Source organism: Maniola jurtina, chromosome 9 (genome assembly GCF_905333055.1).
Source record: "Maniola jurtina chromosome 9, ilManJurt1.1, whole genome shotgun sequence".
NCBI classification, from domain to species: Eukaryota; Metazoa; Arthropoda; class Insecta; order Lepidoptera; family Nymphalidae; genus Maniola; species Maniola jurtina.
In genome coordinates this window covers 11,480,211-11,494,050 of record NC_060037.1, presented here as the reverse complement: position 1 = coordinate 11,494,050, position 13,840 = coordinate 11,480,211, and the positions used below count along the sequence as shown (strand labels likewise).

The 13,840-nt window shown below is 37.2% G+C and overlaps 1 protein-coding gene across 6 annotated transcripts in view; it reads left to right on the top strand.

Moving 5' to 3' along the window:
* LOC123868383 (tyrosine-protein phosphatase Lar) overlaps positions 1–13,840 on the top strand; it is a 586,441-nt gene that overhangs the window by 457,198 nt on the left and 115,403 nt on the right. For all 6 annotated transcript variants that reach the window (XM_045910880.1, XM_045910879.1, XM_045910878.1 and 3 more), the window contains one exon: positions 6,414–6,593. In XM_045910880.1, the coding sequence (XP_045766836.1) occupies positions 6,414–6,593 (180 nt within the window). The remainder of the gene's footprint in view (positions 1–6,413; positions 6,594–13,840) is intronic.

The following is a 13,840-nucleotide window of genomic DNA, read 5'->3' as shown; positions in this document are numbered from 1 at the left end:
TTATTGCGTTTGTGGTAATTTATCTACGGCTTATCGTATACGACCTCTACGGGGCAATAAATAATACCTCTCGGGGTAATAGGTTTCATTAATTGATATCCCAGCAGTAGATTATGCTAAGATTAATATTCTTTGGAGTTATATTGAAATATGGCTTTTTTGTGTAACTATTGCACTCATCCACTCACACGTCAATATTTATGAATCAATTGCAAAATACATAATATATCATGTTATGTAAATAATTTTGTATAAAATTACATTAATATATTTAGAAGACCTTCTTGACATAAAACCTTCCCAAAAATATTTAAGAGGGGTCTCTCCGTCACTCGCTTCATACAAATGTAGTTCCAATTTCATTTGAATATTAAGGAACCAAAGTCCATGAAATTTTCCATGGTTTTCCAGATTTCTGTTAAAATATTCAATTACAAAGTTACACGGTCTTAAAAATTTACATACAAATCTTTGAGCCCCTGTAATTTTAAAACTACATATTTTTAGAAAAATCTAAAACACCACAGACACAGATATTAGTTTCTAGAATATGTCTGCAAAATTTCATGGACTTTGGTTGCTTAATATTCAAATGAAATTGGAACTACGTTTGTATGAAACGAGTGACGGAGAGAGCCCTCTTAAGAATTGATAAAAATTGTTTGTTTTAATCATTGTTTTAGATACTCGATGAACTGAGCAAATCTTATCAAGCATTAATCTATATCCGTAGCATCTACTATCTACTATAATTTTTTATAAAGTCAATAAAGACTGAAAAGGTCCCAAGGTACACATCAATTTTGCCGTATTTTTTCCAAAAAACAGCTAAGTAGGTAAAAAGTAGTTTTTGATCGCCAAGAAACATGGAGATTTTCAAAAAACTATTTTTAAAAAAAGAATGATGTTTTTATGAGGGTCCATATAAAGTTTTTGGTTATTCTTTAGTTTGTTCCTACATAGCAAACTTGGATGTGGTTTTGGATATACCTCGCAAAATGCTTTTTGGGGTTAGCCGCTTTTTAGAAAAAAAATTCAAGGCTCTGAGGCTTTTTTGCTAAACAACAACAAAAAGTACAAAACCTGCGCCACCACAGCTGTGCCTGGCCACCATTATCTTTTTAAAGTAAACGGTAGAAAGACACCGATTATTCTCACTTGTTGTGGAAATACATTTCTGTGCCACTTACTGCGAGTGACGATTTAGCTCTGTCGTCCTACACTAACTCGCATAGTCGTATCAGACCAACCTGTGCAATTTTATCGTTCACTCCGAACTCGGGAGTTTCAACTTTACCACCCCGTAATAAGGAAGTTGTAAACGTACAACAAGTCTTGGGCGTTGTTTTTTTTTATAATACCCTCTTATAAAATGCAAACGACGCTCTACAATGAATCGCGGACATTTTATCTAGAGTTATAAGATTTTCAATAAGCATAAAAATGGAACTGTATGCATAAAACCTAAAACTAGTTTTAAAGTACCTGTATATATTTTATCCTAAGTCAATCACACTAATATTATAAAGGAGAAAGTTTGTATGTGTGTGTGTGTGTGTGTGTGTGTGTGTGTGTGTGTGTGTATGTTTGTTACTCCTTCACGCAAAAACTACTGAACGGATTGGGCTGAAATTTAGAATGGAGATAGATTATACCCTGGATTAGCACATAGGCTACTTTTTATCCCGGAAAATCAAAGAGTTCCCACGGGAATTTTAAGAAACCTACATCCACGCGAACGAAGTCGCGGGTATCAGCTAGTATTATATAATATAGGTCTTGCTTTTTTTTTTGTCATTAATCAACATCTACAAAAAATCATTTATGAAATAGTGATTATATCATTTGATTTATAATTAACTACCACAATATTGGTACGCCGCTACGGCTAATGTGTTGAACTTTGTAATAATTACCAACGTCTTTTGTAACACACATTATGCAAATAAAGAATTTCTATGTATAATAAAATTGTAGAAAAGTGGTGTCTGTGCAATGGAAATATATAAAAAAAAAGTAGCAGGGGTTGTTATTATATCGATGCCGAACCCGAAATTGTAATTAATTTTTTTTTGTCTGTTTGTCCGTTTGTCTGTTTGTCTGTTTGTCTGTTTGTCTGTGTGTTTGTGCACGCTAATATCAGAAACGGCTTATTCGATTTAGATACGGTTTTCACTAATATATTGTAGTAAGCTTCACTTAACATTTAGTGTTTATTTCATGTCAATCGGTTCATAAATAAAAAAGTTATGTCAATTTAAAGAATCACGCTGCCCGAAAAGTCACTATTCCACGCGAACGAAGTCGCGGGCACAGCTAGTACATACATAAGTTTCATGGAGAGTAGGATATTTTTGATGGGTGTTAGTACGAGTATGTACTATATGTATGGGCGTTACAGTAATGTTGTTCCAGGCAATATAAGCTTTCAATTTACAATCAAACTGCAAACCACTGCAAACTTACCCGCCAAAAAAACTATTGCCAATTTTTTTTTTTCAATTCGCAAACCATTCAAATTGGGGACAGAATTAGAACGTTTGCGGTCGTTCAATAACTATTGGACGAATTTTTGATAACTGTTTCAGTTTTCACGGGTTTTTATTTCGGGTTATAAAACGAAAGCCGCGAATAAAAGACAATGCCCATTCAAGTATGAACAAATGTACTGTCTTCAAGATTTTTGTAGCACCATCAAATCAAGTTCTATCTGTTCAATGACATCATCAGAATAATTGTAGAAAAAATTAGTGAAAACGGTTTCCGCATTTCAGAAATATTAACCATAAAAAATTACAATATTTTGAGGTTAGGTCCAGCTAAAAAGTAAGAAAGGATCTTTATAGGCTTAATAAAACAGTCAGTTTCAGATTTTTTAAACAAAATAGTCGAGTAGGTTATAGTTCTGTAGTTTCGAACATACGGGTTACCTGGGAGAGATCACTTTAGTGATAAGGTCGCCCTTTGCATTTCTAAAATTTTATCATTTATTATCTTTGTATTTTTTGTGCAATAAAGCTGTTTAAATAAATAAATAAATAAATAGGTATTCGACTGATAGCAGAGTAAGAAAAATATAGCCTTTTATTTTACGAATACTTACCTACATAGTACCCGTTCAAATATAGGTACATCGCTGACCTACACGATTAACACCGATGCTGTAACTCTACATGTTCTGTAGTAATAATTAGTATGAATGATTGGATAGTAATAAGGAAATAATATATCACCCGTATTGGATATAGGAAGTGGCAATTTGCAGGGCACATAGTTCGAAAAACGATAGGCGTTTGGGTCTCAAAAGTGTTGGCATCACTACCTCGTAGCAGAAAGCGCATCGTTGAAAGACCCCTCACTAGGTGGAAAGACAACGAATCGCAAGAAACCGCTGGATTCAGGCGGCGCAAGGCCGTGGTCTGTGGAAGTCCCTACAAGAGACCTATGTCCAGCCATGGACGTCTAGCGGTTGATAATGATGATGGTTGGATACCTAGCTTTATGAGACCAGATAATACATCTAGTGGGAGGCTTTGGTTGTGGCTAGTTACCACTCTACTGGATAATTCACTCCTACAGCTACTCAACTCGGCGCGTAACATACACAAACCGAAATAAAAACATACTAAATAGAATCTAAACAAACCAAAAATATGGCGTCTATACATATATCGCTAGGCATCTCGAACATAGACAATATAGACTGGGGCTATGTACTCTTGCCGATAAAAATAAATCGATTCGACTTTCATCGTCTATTTTTCTTCGAATTATATAAGTACCTACATTAAAACGTGTTATTAATTACTCCGCATTTGAGAAGGTTAAAAAATCATAAATGCCGTAAAAATAAAGATTATTCACAGTAAAAATAGGCTCTAAAAATAATAAATAATAAACAATTCAGAGTAACAAAACTCAAATTAAAAAAATCGATATCGTCGACCTAGATAATCGATATAACTAACAATAATATCATTTTTAAAAATGGACATCCCTTCTCAGTACTTTTGTGACAAATGAATGGCAATCAGTAAATAACTACAATAATGGCTTCTTACCAGGCTGCATGGTCTACGACCTTTGCCTTTCCTGAAGGGGATAAAAATTAAAAGTTAAAACTAACTACAATAATGGCTTACATAACAGCCGGAAGTTTAAAAGCACTTTTATTTACGAAAAAAATAATCCCAAAACAAATATTCATGAAACTTAGTGAGAAATTATGTTTTTATTTTAGCTTTAATAAATGAATAAAAAATTTAAGGTACAATGCTTCTTGTGAGAGTACTGTCCATGGGCATTCTCCTTTAAGCTATTTGGGGTTAGGTTACATTTTTTCTACTTTAACTAATTGTAATTTTAACACTGTATTCTATTGTTGTCTCTACTACATGACCAACGGTCCACAGAAGTTTTTTTCGAGTTTGTTTTCGCGATCAGCTGTTTTCAGGGTTGTCACATTGGAGCTTTAAACATTCCACGCGTATTACCGTATTACGCTACGAGGCTCATTATTTTTGACGTGACAACGTCTTATAATTCGATAGAGCCGGCTGCACGCACGAAAAAACATGACTCATGCGGCGTTACCTCGCTCTGAGGCGTTCCATGTAAGGCTTGAAGTGCAAGCGAGAGCGCGGAACGAGCGACAAAGAAGCACAATCGGCCTTTGTTGTCACGTTCAACTATCGTCAGTATACCGACTTTACAGACAACCAATTTTTTTTCGGTACACTACATACACGTCGGTCCTAACCTGCAGGACTTGTTACGGTCATTATGTAACACGTCGTCCTTGTATATTGTGCACACCACTGCTCTCAGGGCTGAGACATATTCCTGAGTTACACTCGTATTCACAAACGTTACTATGAGGTCTCACAGTGTGCTCGAACGCATAGTGTAGGTTCCACCAATCAGATTACTGTATCACGTCAATTTACAATGACGTGATTGGTGGAACCTACACTATGCGTTCGAGCATACTGTGAGACCTCATAGTAATGATTGTAAATACGGCCGTTAGTATTTGTTTTAAAACACTTTTCCGAGTAGAGTTTAGCGAGAGTTCGGCAAAATGTGAGGAAGTTTACTTAGCAATATTCAAAGTAGTTGAAAGCTTTAGATAAAGACGAGCGCTACGCTGCATAAAAATTACTTCGCAAAACTCATGAGACTTTCTACGATTTCATCTTTGTTTCGTATTTTCTTAGTTTTTAGGGTTCCGTACACGAGGGTCCAACAGGAATCTATTAAGTACTAAGCATCCATTGTCCTTCGTCTGTCCAATATCCACCCGTCTGTCCGTCCATCTGTCTGTCTGTCAGCAAGCTTTCTCATGAACCGTAATAGGTAGAGAGTTGGAATTTTTACATTATAAAACTGATAAATCATAAAAACTCATTTACAAATAATAAAAATTTCAAAATGACCGCCATGCAAATAAAATAAAATAAAGAACAGATTGTGATATATCTTGTATGATGTTACGGAACTCTTTGTGTGCGTGTCCCACTCACAATTGACCGGTTTTTGGAGGATGCATAATATTATTTGACTTTCAGTGGAAATCTTTACATCTGGAAAGTCTCTTGAGCGTATTTTCTAGAAAAATGCATAAGCTGCGGCCCTTAAGAGCAGATACATCGCCTAGATAGCATTTACTCTGTTATTCTTACTTACTGAGTGTTGTTGTGTTTCCTTATCTTATCTGAAGAAAAATGTTTTTAACCCCCGACCCAAAAAGAGGGGTGTTATAAGTTTGACCAGTGTATCTGTGTATCTGTCTGTGGCATCGTAGCTCCTAAACTAATGAACCGATTTTAATTTAGTTTTTTTTTGTTTAAAAGGTGGCTTGATTGTGTTCTTAGTTATAATCCAAGAAAATCGGTTTAGCCGTTTGAAAGTTATCAGCTCTTTTCTAGTTACTGTAACCTTCACTTGTCGGAGGTGTTATAAGTTTGTAATTTACACTTGTGATACAGTTCTGTTAACCTTCTCTAAATCAAAATGTCAAGTCTAAATCCATCGTTATTCATAATGTTTTCATTAATTATAATGCTCCCTGCTTAAAAAGATGTTTTTTTTTCTAAGGAACCGCCGATGTTGTGGTCGGAGACCTTGTTCATCTTATGGGATTAGGGTTACTTGAATTTGTTTGAAGGCAACATGGTCAAAGCATAGATTGATTATTTGCCGGAGTAAGTTATTATATTATCACAAATACACATCATACTGTTACTGGCTTTTATGGCCAATCTATGCTTTGTTTCGTTTATGGGATTTAGCCTTTTTGGGATTAGTTAACTTCTGGGAGCACTGTGCAATTCTACGGAGGTAAATGGTGGGTCCAAAACTTCATTTTTTTCAACGTCTCCACAATTGAATAACCTATCTCTCTTGTCCAACAGGCATGCAGTCCCGCTACCAGGTGTCGGGCATGGAGTCCGCGGCCGGGCCCAACGCCAACGGGGCCGTGCTCCGCATCGAGCCGGTGCGGGCTCAGCGAGACGACGCCACCTACGAGTGTGTTGCTGAGAACGGTGTAGGGGACGCGGTCACCGCGGTCGCTACCCTCACTGTGTTTGAAGGTAAGGGACTTTAATAGAATCATCATCATTTCAGCTTGCGCGCAACCCTTGCTGGGGCCTTCTCCAGAAAGCGCCACCACATCAGTAACATAATATCAGTTACAATTTACAAAAAACTCAACCTTAAGCCCTAATTCGCGCCTCAACGTTGCGCTAAAACCCGGCGTTACGTTGAAATACAACAATATATCAAAATATTTATCATCAAAGTACAGCTACATTCCACGAAAAACTCAACCCTCACAAAGTCCGTACAATTCAAGTGGCAAGCCAGAAAGGGGAACGACTATTAACCACATAAAACAGTTCTCGGTGACACCCTGATCCCGATAGTAACTCCGCTGGCCGTGAAGACCGGCTCCTTTCAATAAATAAGCATTAAAACCAATCTCGGTCGACGACCGGCCGATAACGACGCACCTCTAAATTGCGGGAGCGATTCCAGAAAATACCTAGACAATTCCTCTACAAATGAACTGCACATATTACGGTATTAGGGGTACTTTTGCAACCAGTCACTACTATTATAAGTGCTAAATTGAGTTTGTTTGTTGGTTTATTGGTTTGTCCTTCAATCACGTTGCAACGGATGTATTGACGTGATTTTTTGCATGGGTATTAAAGACATAGGCTAATTTTTATCTTGGAAAATTAAAGAGTTCCCTCAGGATTTTAAAGATCTAAATCCACGCGGATGAATACACCTATCGGAAAACAGACTCCCTGTGTCTATCGTGTGGAAGCATATTTACCGCCCTACCCCAAGCGATTTGGTACGAGCGACGACCGCTTTCATAATATGTTTGTTATGAGTAGAATTACAACTGTCATCAACAATCATCATCATCATTCCCTAAAGTCTACAGTCTTACTAAAAACTAGAAAGGACCCCTAATTAGTGTTCTTTGTTTGTTCAAACCTGGTTGAAACAAAGCAAGATTCATAAAAACATTAAGTTGTAGCACCCGTGGTTCATAATTGTATAAATCGCGATAATTATGACGTAACTCCAAACTGCCGGCGACACACTGCCTGCATACATTAGCGCGGAGTTACGACTGCGGTCTATCTCGGAACGGCGACTTAGAATCCTTATACTTAGGTGCGTTTGATTACTTAATAACTTTTATTTTTACCTCACTACGGCAAAGCCTAAATGAATGGTTATGATTTTATTTTAGCAGTCGTAGGTTTGTATTTATGTCTGTTCTATTGTAGTGCCCTAAACTACTGAGCCGATTTTGATGAATGGGGTGTTAATCGATTCGTTATATTCGTGTCTGGGTGACATAAGCTTCATTTTATACGAAAAAATTGACCTGACTGATGTTACATGAAAAAAAGTGGGGGTCTCCAAAATTTTTTTTTGTAGTAGTTTAGGCGCTACGGTGGAACACACAGAATCTGGATACAAACATGCATAAATACATACATACATACATGCATACATAGACTGCTAAAATCATAACCCTTCCTTTTTTCTTTGCCGCAATCGGGTAAAAAATGGGGGTTTCCAATTTTTTTTCTATTATATCGAGTAGGATATCAAATGAAAGAGGGAAAAAATGTAAATATAGTACAACTACAACAATACAAAACAATTTTACTATATCTATAGCTATCTATCGGAAGTTCGCGGGTAGTAATCGGGTTTTAGCGTTGTTTAACTCCCGTGGTTCATAATCGTATAAATCGCGATAATTATGACGTAACTCCAAACTGCCGGCGACACACTGCCTGCATACATTAGCGCGGAGTTACGACTGCGGTCTATCTCGGAACAGCGACAAGAAATTTAAGAGGTTAATTGCCCCTTCTTGTTTATGCTGCTTGTTCGTGTTTCCCTTTTTGGTACGCGTTTTGGATGCTTAATGTCTTTTATTTTTAGCCCCCGATCCAAAAAGAGAGGTGTTATAAGTCTGACGTGTTTATCTGTGTATCTGTCTGTGGCATCCGTAGCTCCTAAACTAATCAACCGATTTTAATTTAGTTTTTTTTTTGTTTGAAAGATGACTTGATCGAGAGTGTTCTAGCTATAATCCAAGATAATCGGTGCAGCCGTTTGAATGTTATCAGCTCTTTTCTAGTTACTGTAACCTTCACTTGTCGGGGGTGTTATAAATTTTTAATTTACACTCGTTATACCAGTACCTAATTGATCTTACTTTACTAGACCTACCTATAAATAATTATTATTACTGAATTTAACAGTAAACTAATATAGGTACCTGGTAAATAGTAGGTACACTTGGTATATCGAAACCCTGAAAGTAGATAATTCCTGAGAAAGTTAATATGGCGAATTGAAGCCTCAAAGTTCTTGGAAGAAACCTAATGGAGCTAATTTGCTTCGATCATAACATGTGTGCCTTGCCTTGTATTAAGTTGTAACATATTATTATTTTAGTACAAACAATGTGGCTAATTTTGTTATACATAATCTCTAAACTAAAGTAAAATAGGTCTAAATGTATTCCTATCTCTTTCATAAGTTCCCTCCGGAAAAGGATAGCTTCAGATTTGGACCTGTCAAATTTAGTTTAGCTTAGAGATTTTGTACAGCAGAAGGTATAAGCCTGATTAAAATCTTTCTAAATATATATCTTTCTTAATATCGTAGACCCCTACGGTAAAAGGATTTTGAGAAATTCCAACGGGGTGGAAAACTTAAATTGTAGTTCAAACTAAATCAATCAATCGATGAAGGCAAGGGAAAAGCTATCACACTAATATTATAAAGGCGAAAGTTTGTATGTGTGTGAGTGTGTGTATGTTTGTTATTCCTTCATACAAAAACCACTGGACGGATTTGGCTGAAATTCAGAATGGAGATAGATAATATCCTGGATTAGCACATAGGCTACTTTTTATCCCGGAAAATCAAAGAGTTCCCATGGGATTTCAAAAAACCTAAATTCACGCGGGCGAAGTCGCGGGCATCGGCTAGTAGGTAATAAAAATTATATACATACACACATACCTATAGTAATCTATAGATAGTTTATTTAGCCTAATTAGCCTAATACAACCCCTGCATAATATGCTAATGATTTAATATCACATCGCCCAACATTCACGGACTAATTGGTTTCTGTTTAGATAACAAATCAAACAAGCTTCAGTAATATTAACGAACAAACTTGGGAGAGTATTGTTATCTTCGTTATTATGTCAATTAAGAAAACTGTTATTATCTTTGAATGCCAATATGATGACTCAACCTGCCTGGACGCATACGATTGTGCGCTTGTGACACACCAAACAGCTATACTAAAGGCGGATACAAACTATCGGAGGTGTCCGTAAACCGCGCGGTTGACAGCCGCCACAGATAACTGAGTACATCATTTGGGACGTCCGAGTGCTCAACGCAGGTACAAACGTAGTACAACGAATAGTAAGGTAGTGTGTAGGTTTATAGCAGGGGGGTTCAACACTCGCTTCGCTCGCCGCCACCTTTTGCTCCATTCTCCCTCGTAGACTCGCTTCATTCAGGACATCATCATAGTTCATCTAGAGAGCATTCTTAAAATATCAACGCCGTTTATAAACAACAAAATTCTACACTATTTACCTGCGATACATAAAACAATAAATTAACAATTCGCCAATACATCGATGTATCGACCCATTCGAATTGATCATTGATCAATTTTTCCATCAAAAGGGGTCGTTTCTGTTCCATAGAACGATTGCGTCGGTCTGCAATTCATATAATAAATTCTTTACCTTTGTAGAATCTTAATAAAATTCTACGTAAGCCCGGCTCAGCATACATCGTTAGATATTTAAGTTTTTCAAGTTGTTCAAGTAAACCATGATCTAAGCTACAGCTAAAGTAAGTTACCGTAGACTTCGCTACTTGTCTACAAATGAGATGTTTAACCTCCAAGTTGAATTGTGTAGTAACTTGGGTGCATAGTGCTGTATTTATGAAACTTTAAAACATTGTACGGTACTACTGACCCTGAGTAACCCAACGTGGTCACTTTCTGCGAAACTTACCTAATATAACTAAAATACTTAACAAAGTGTTAAATAATTCAAAAAGTTTCTTTTCCCGAGTTTTTTTTCGATTCTGATCGACATTCAACATTACTAATCGGTGGTAGCGTCGAATGAAAACAGACTTAGCATAAGTTGCATTACCATATTATTAGTTGGGTGCTAACTGCTAGCTAATAGCCGCGACTTCGTTCGCGTGGATTTAGGTTTCTAGAAATCCCGTAGGAACTATTTTCCGGGATAAAAAGTAGCCCATGGCACTCTTCAGATCTTTAAAACTATATCCATTCCAAAAATCAAGTAATACCGTCGCGTTGCTCCGATTTGGCGTGAATGAAGGACAAACCAAGAAACAAATACACTTTCGCATTTATATAATAGGTATGCGTAGTGATGACTACGAATCATAATTCTAGATACTAAAGTTTTGAGCGAAATGCTCCAAACTTTTTATCAGCGCGACAGCCTACTTAGGCTTCTTTAATATTATGTGCAAAGATCTTTATATTCACCGCTAAAGTTTTCATTCTAGTATTTTCTTTTACTTTGGAAGTAATAATAAATTGAAATCTATGAGTCGACGCGAAGAAAATTGTAAAGGTGGGCTCACATTACCGGCGACCAAGATGCGTTCAATATTTCGCACCTTATTTTATAAGACTAGCTTTAACCTGCAACTGCGGCTGCAAGGATTTAGGTTTTATGAATCCCACGGGATTCCTTTGGGGGAAAAAATATTCAAAGTCCTGTACCAGCGGCGCGGTGAATTGCTAACTCAGTGATCATCACTGAATGGAAGCCACCGAGCTCATTTGACATTGATTGGTTCTACATTGATGCTTAACTGAGGGATATTAAAATGTTTTTGCATAGAAAACCTTCAATGGATTTAAAAAAAATGACAAATGATTGATGTGTATCATTTTGTATTGATCACTGAGTTAGCGAATCAATTGCCAGATAGTGTTTAAGCTTTTTGCCTCGCATTGGAATCGGTTGAGTAGTTGATATTTCATTATAAAGCGAAACGCCACAATTTTTATTTTGGCGTTTTACGTTGTTGGCGTTTGTACGTCTAAGGGCCGGCGCACATATGGCGGAGCGCAGCGCAGAGCATGCCCGTGAAGTTTGCTAATCGCGTGACATATTACGCGAATTTGTACCAGAGAATGCGCGATCACGCGCGGGACTGCGCGCGGATGCGCGAGTATCCGCACGGATGCACAATTGATTTTAGATATTATTTCAATGAGAACAATGTATAGAGCCTCAATAGCTCAACCGGTAAAGGAGTGGACTGAAAACCGAATGGTCAACGGTTCAAACCCCGCCCGTTGCACTATTGTCGTACCTACTCCTAGCACAAGCCTGACGCTTAGATCGAAAGGAAAGGGGAATATTAGTCATTTAATATAGCTAATATTCTTTTGAAAAAAAAAAGGTCGATAATTTTTTGACTGTGAAAAATGCTCTGCGCTGCGCTCCGCCACATATGCCCCGGCCCTATATGGGAACGGAAATTCAAAATTCTAGTAGTAGTTGGTAGTTCCAAAAATAGCAGTAACACTTGAACATGAAAGCCTCAAACTATTCCACAGCTGTAGCCGCCATAAATCGCAATAACTGCATATTGAAGTCACGTGCGGTGTATAATAGAGCCCTGAACACGCCCCCACCTGGCTGGCTTTAATCTGAATATAAATTATCCATAATTAAAGAGGACTCGGACAAGGGGAGAATAAATGCGACCACTTGAAACAAAAGCCTCGAATTTCGGTTCATGTTAAAAGCGGTTAAAAGCGACTATCTTTTAGAAACCTAAGTTTGTACATTAATAGGTGAATTGTTAGTGAGCGCAGGCAACTTTCTCTTGTGATATAACTCAAAATTTAAAAAAACCCCGACACAAAAACCTCTGTAAGAAAACTAGAAAAGAGCTGATAACCTTCAAACGGCTGAACCGATTATCTTCGATTATAGCTAAGATCGCTCTCGATCAAGCCACCTTTCAAACAAAAAAAACTTAATTAAAATCGGTTCTTTCGTTTAGGTGCAACGATGCCACAGACAGATACACACGTCAAACTTATAACACCCCTCTTTTTGGGTCGGGGGTTAAAAACTAATAAAAACATATGAAAATGAAATAATTGTGTGATGTATTTTTCTCTTTGTTGACAACCTTTAAGATACCGGCGAAATGATCTCAGTGACGTAGAAAGGGGAAATGGTACAAGGCAATATGGACACCTGAGTGTAGGATGAAGTTTAATTATCTTGTCTGTATGTTTTATCCGGTGTATTTTATAATAACGCCGACATTTAGTCAACATCTAAAGATTGAAACTTTGTATTTTAATACAGAATCACACTATAATATTATAAAGGCGAAAGTTTCACACTAATATTATTAGAAAGGCGAAAGCAAAGATTAAAAGGTGTGTATATGTGTGTGTGTGTGTGTGTGTGTGTGTGTGTGTGTGTGTGTGTGTGTGTGTGTATGTATGTTTGTTACTCCTTCGCGCAAAAACTACTAGACGGATTTGGGTGAAATTTGGAATGGAGATAGATAATATCCTGGATTAGCACATAGGCTACTTTTTATCCTTACTTATAAGTATAATTAATGCTATGGGCTTATCCTGACCAATGTAGTGGTGTCCATCGTCTATTTGATGGACATACAGCATTTGTTGATTTCCCCACTTGTATGTTTTATGGCGCTTTGTCCAGCAGTCCCCTGCGACTTAATTGCTTAAGTCGCAGGAAGTATTGGTGGAGTTAGGATACACAATGCAGGGTCTATCATTTTCAAGCCCTGTGCAGGGTTGCTACTCCAGCGCCTTGATCACAATAGAACGCCTTAATCGATTGGTTCTCTGAGCTATGTTAACGCTCCTTTTCCACAGAACCGTCATACAAACAATAACAGGCTAGTGAGAAAAAATTTCCAAAGCACATTAAGGCCCTACAGACTCTCAATATTAATAAAAGGGATCCACTGTTGAAAAAAAGATTCGACAAACTCTATCGATTATCACCATCGACTTATTAAAAAGAGAAGAATGAAACATTGCTTCCGGTTTGGGCCCAAGTTAAAAGTGTTTTTACTTTACATGTATTTTTACCTCTATTCTTTAATATCTCACAATAAAAATAATTATTAAATACTACAGGATGCCCGCGACTTCGTCCGCGTGGATTTAGGTTTTTAAAGATCCCGTGGGAACTGTTTGATTTTC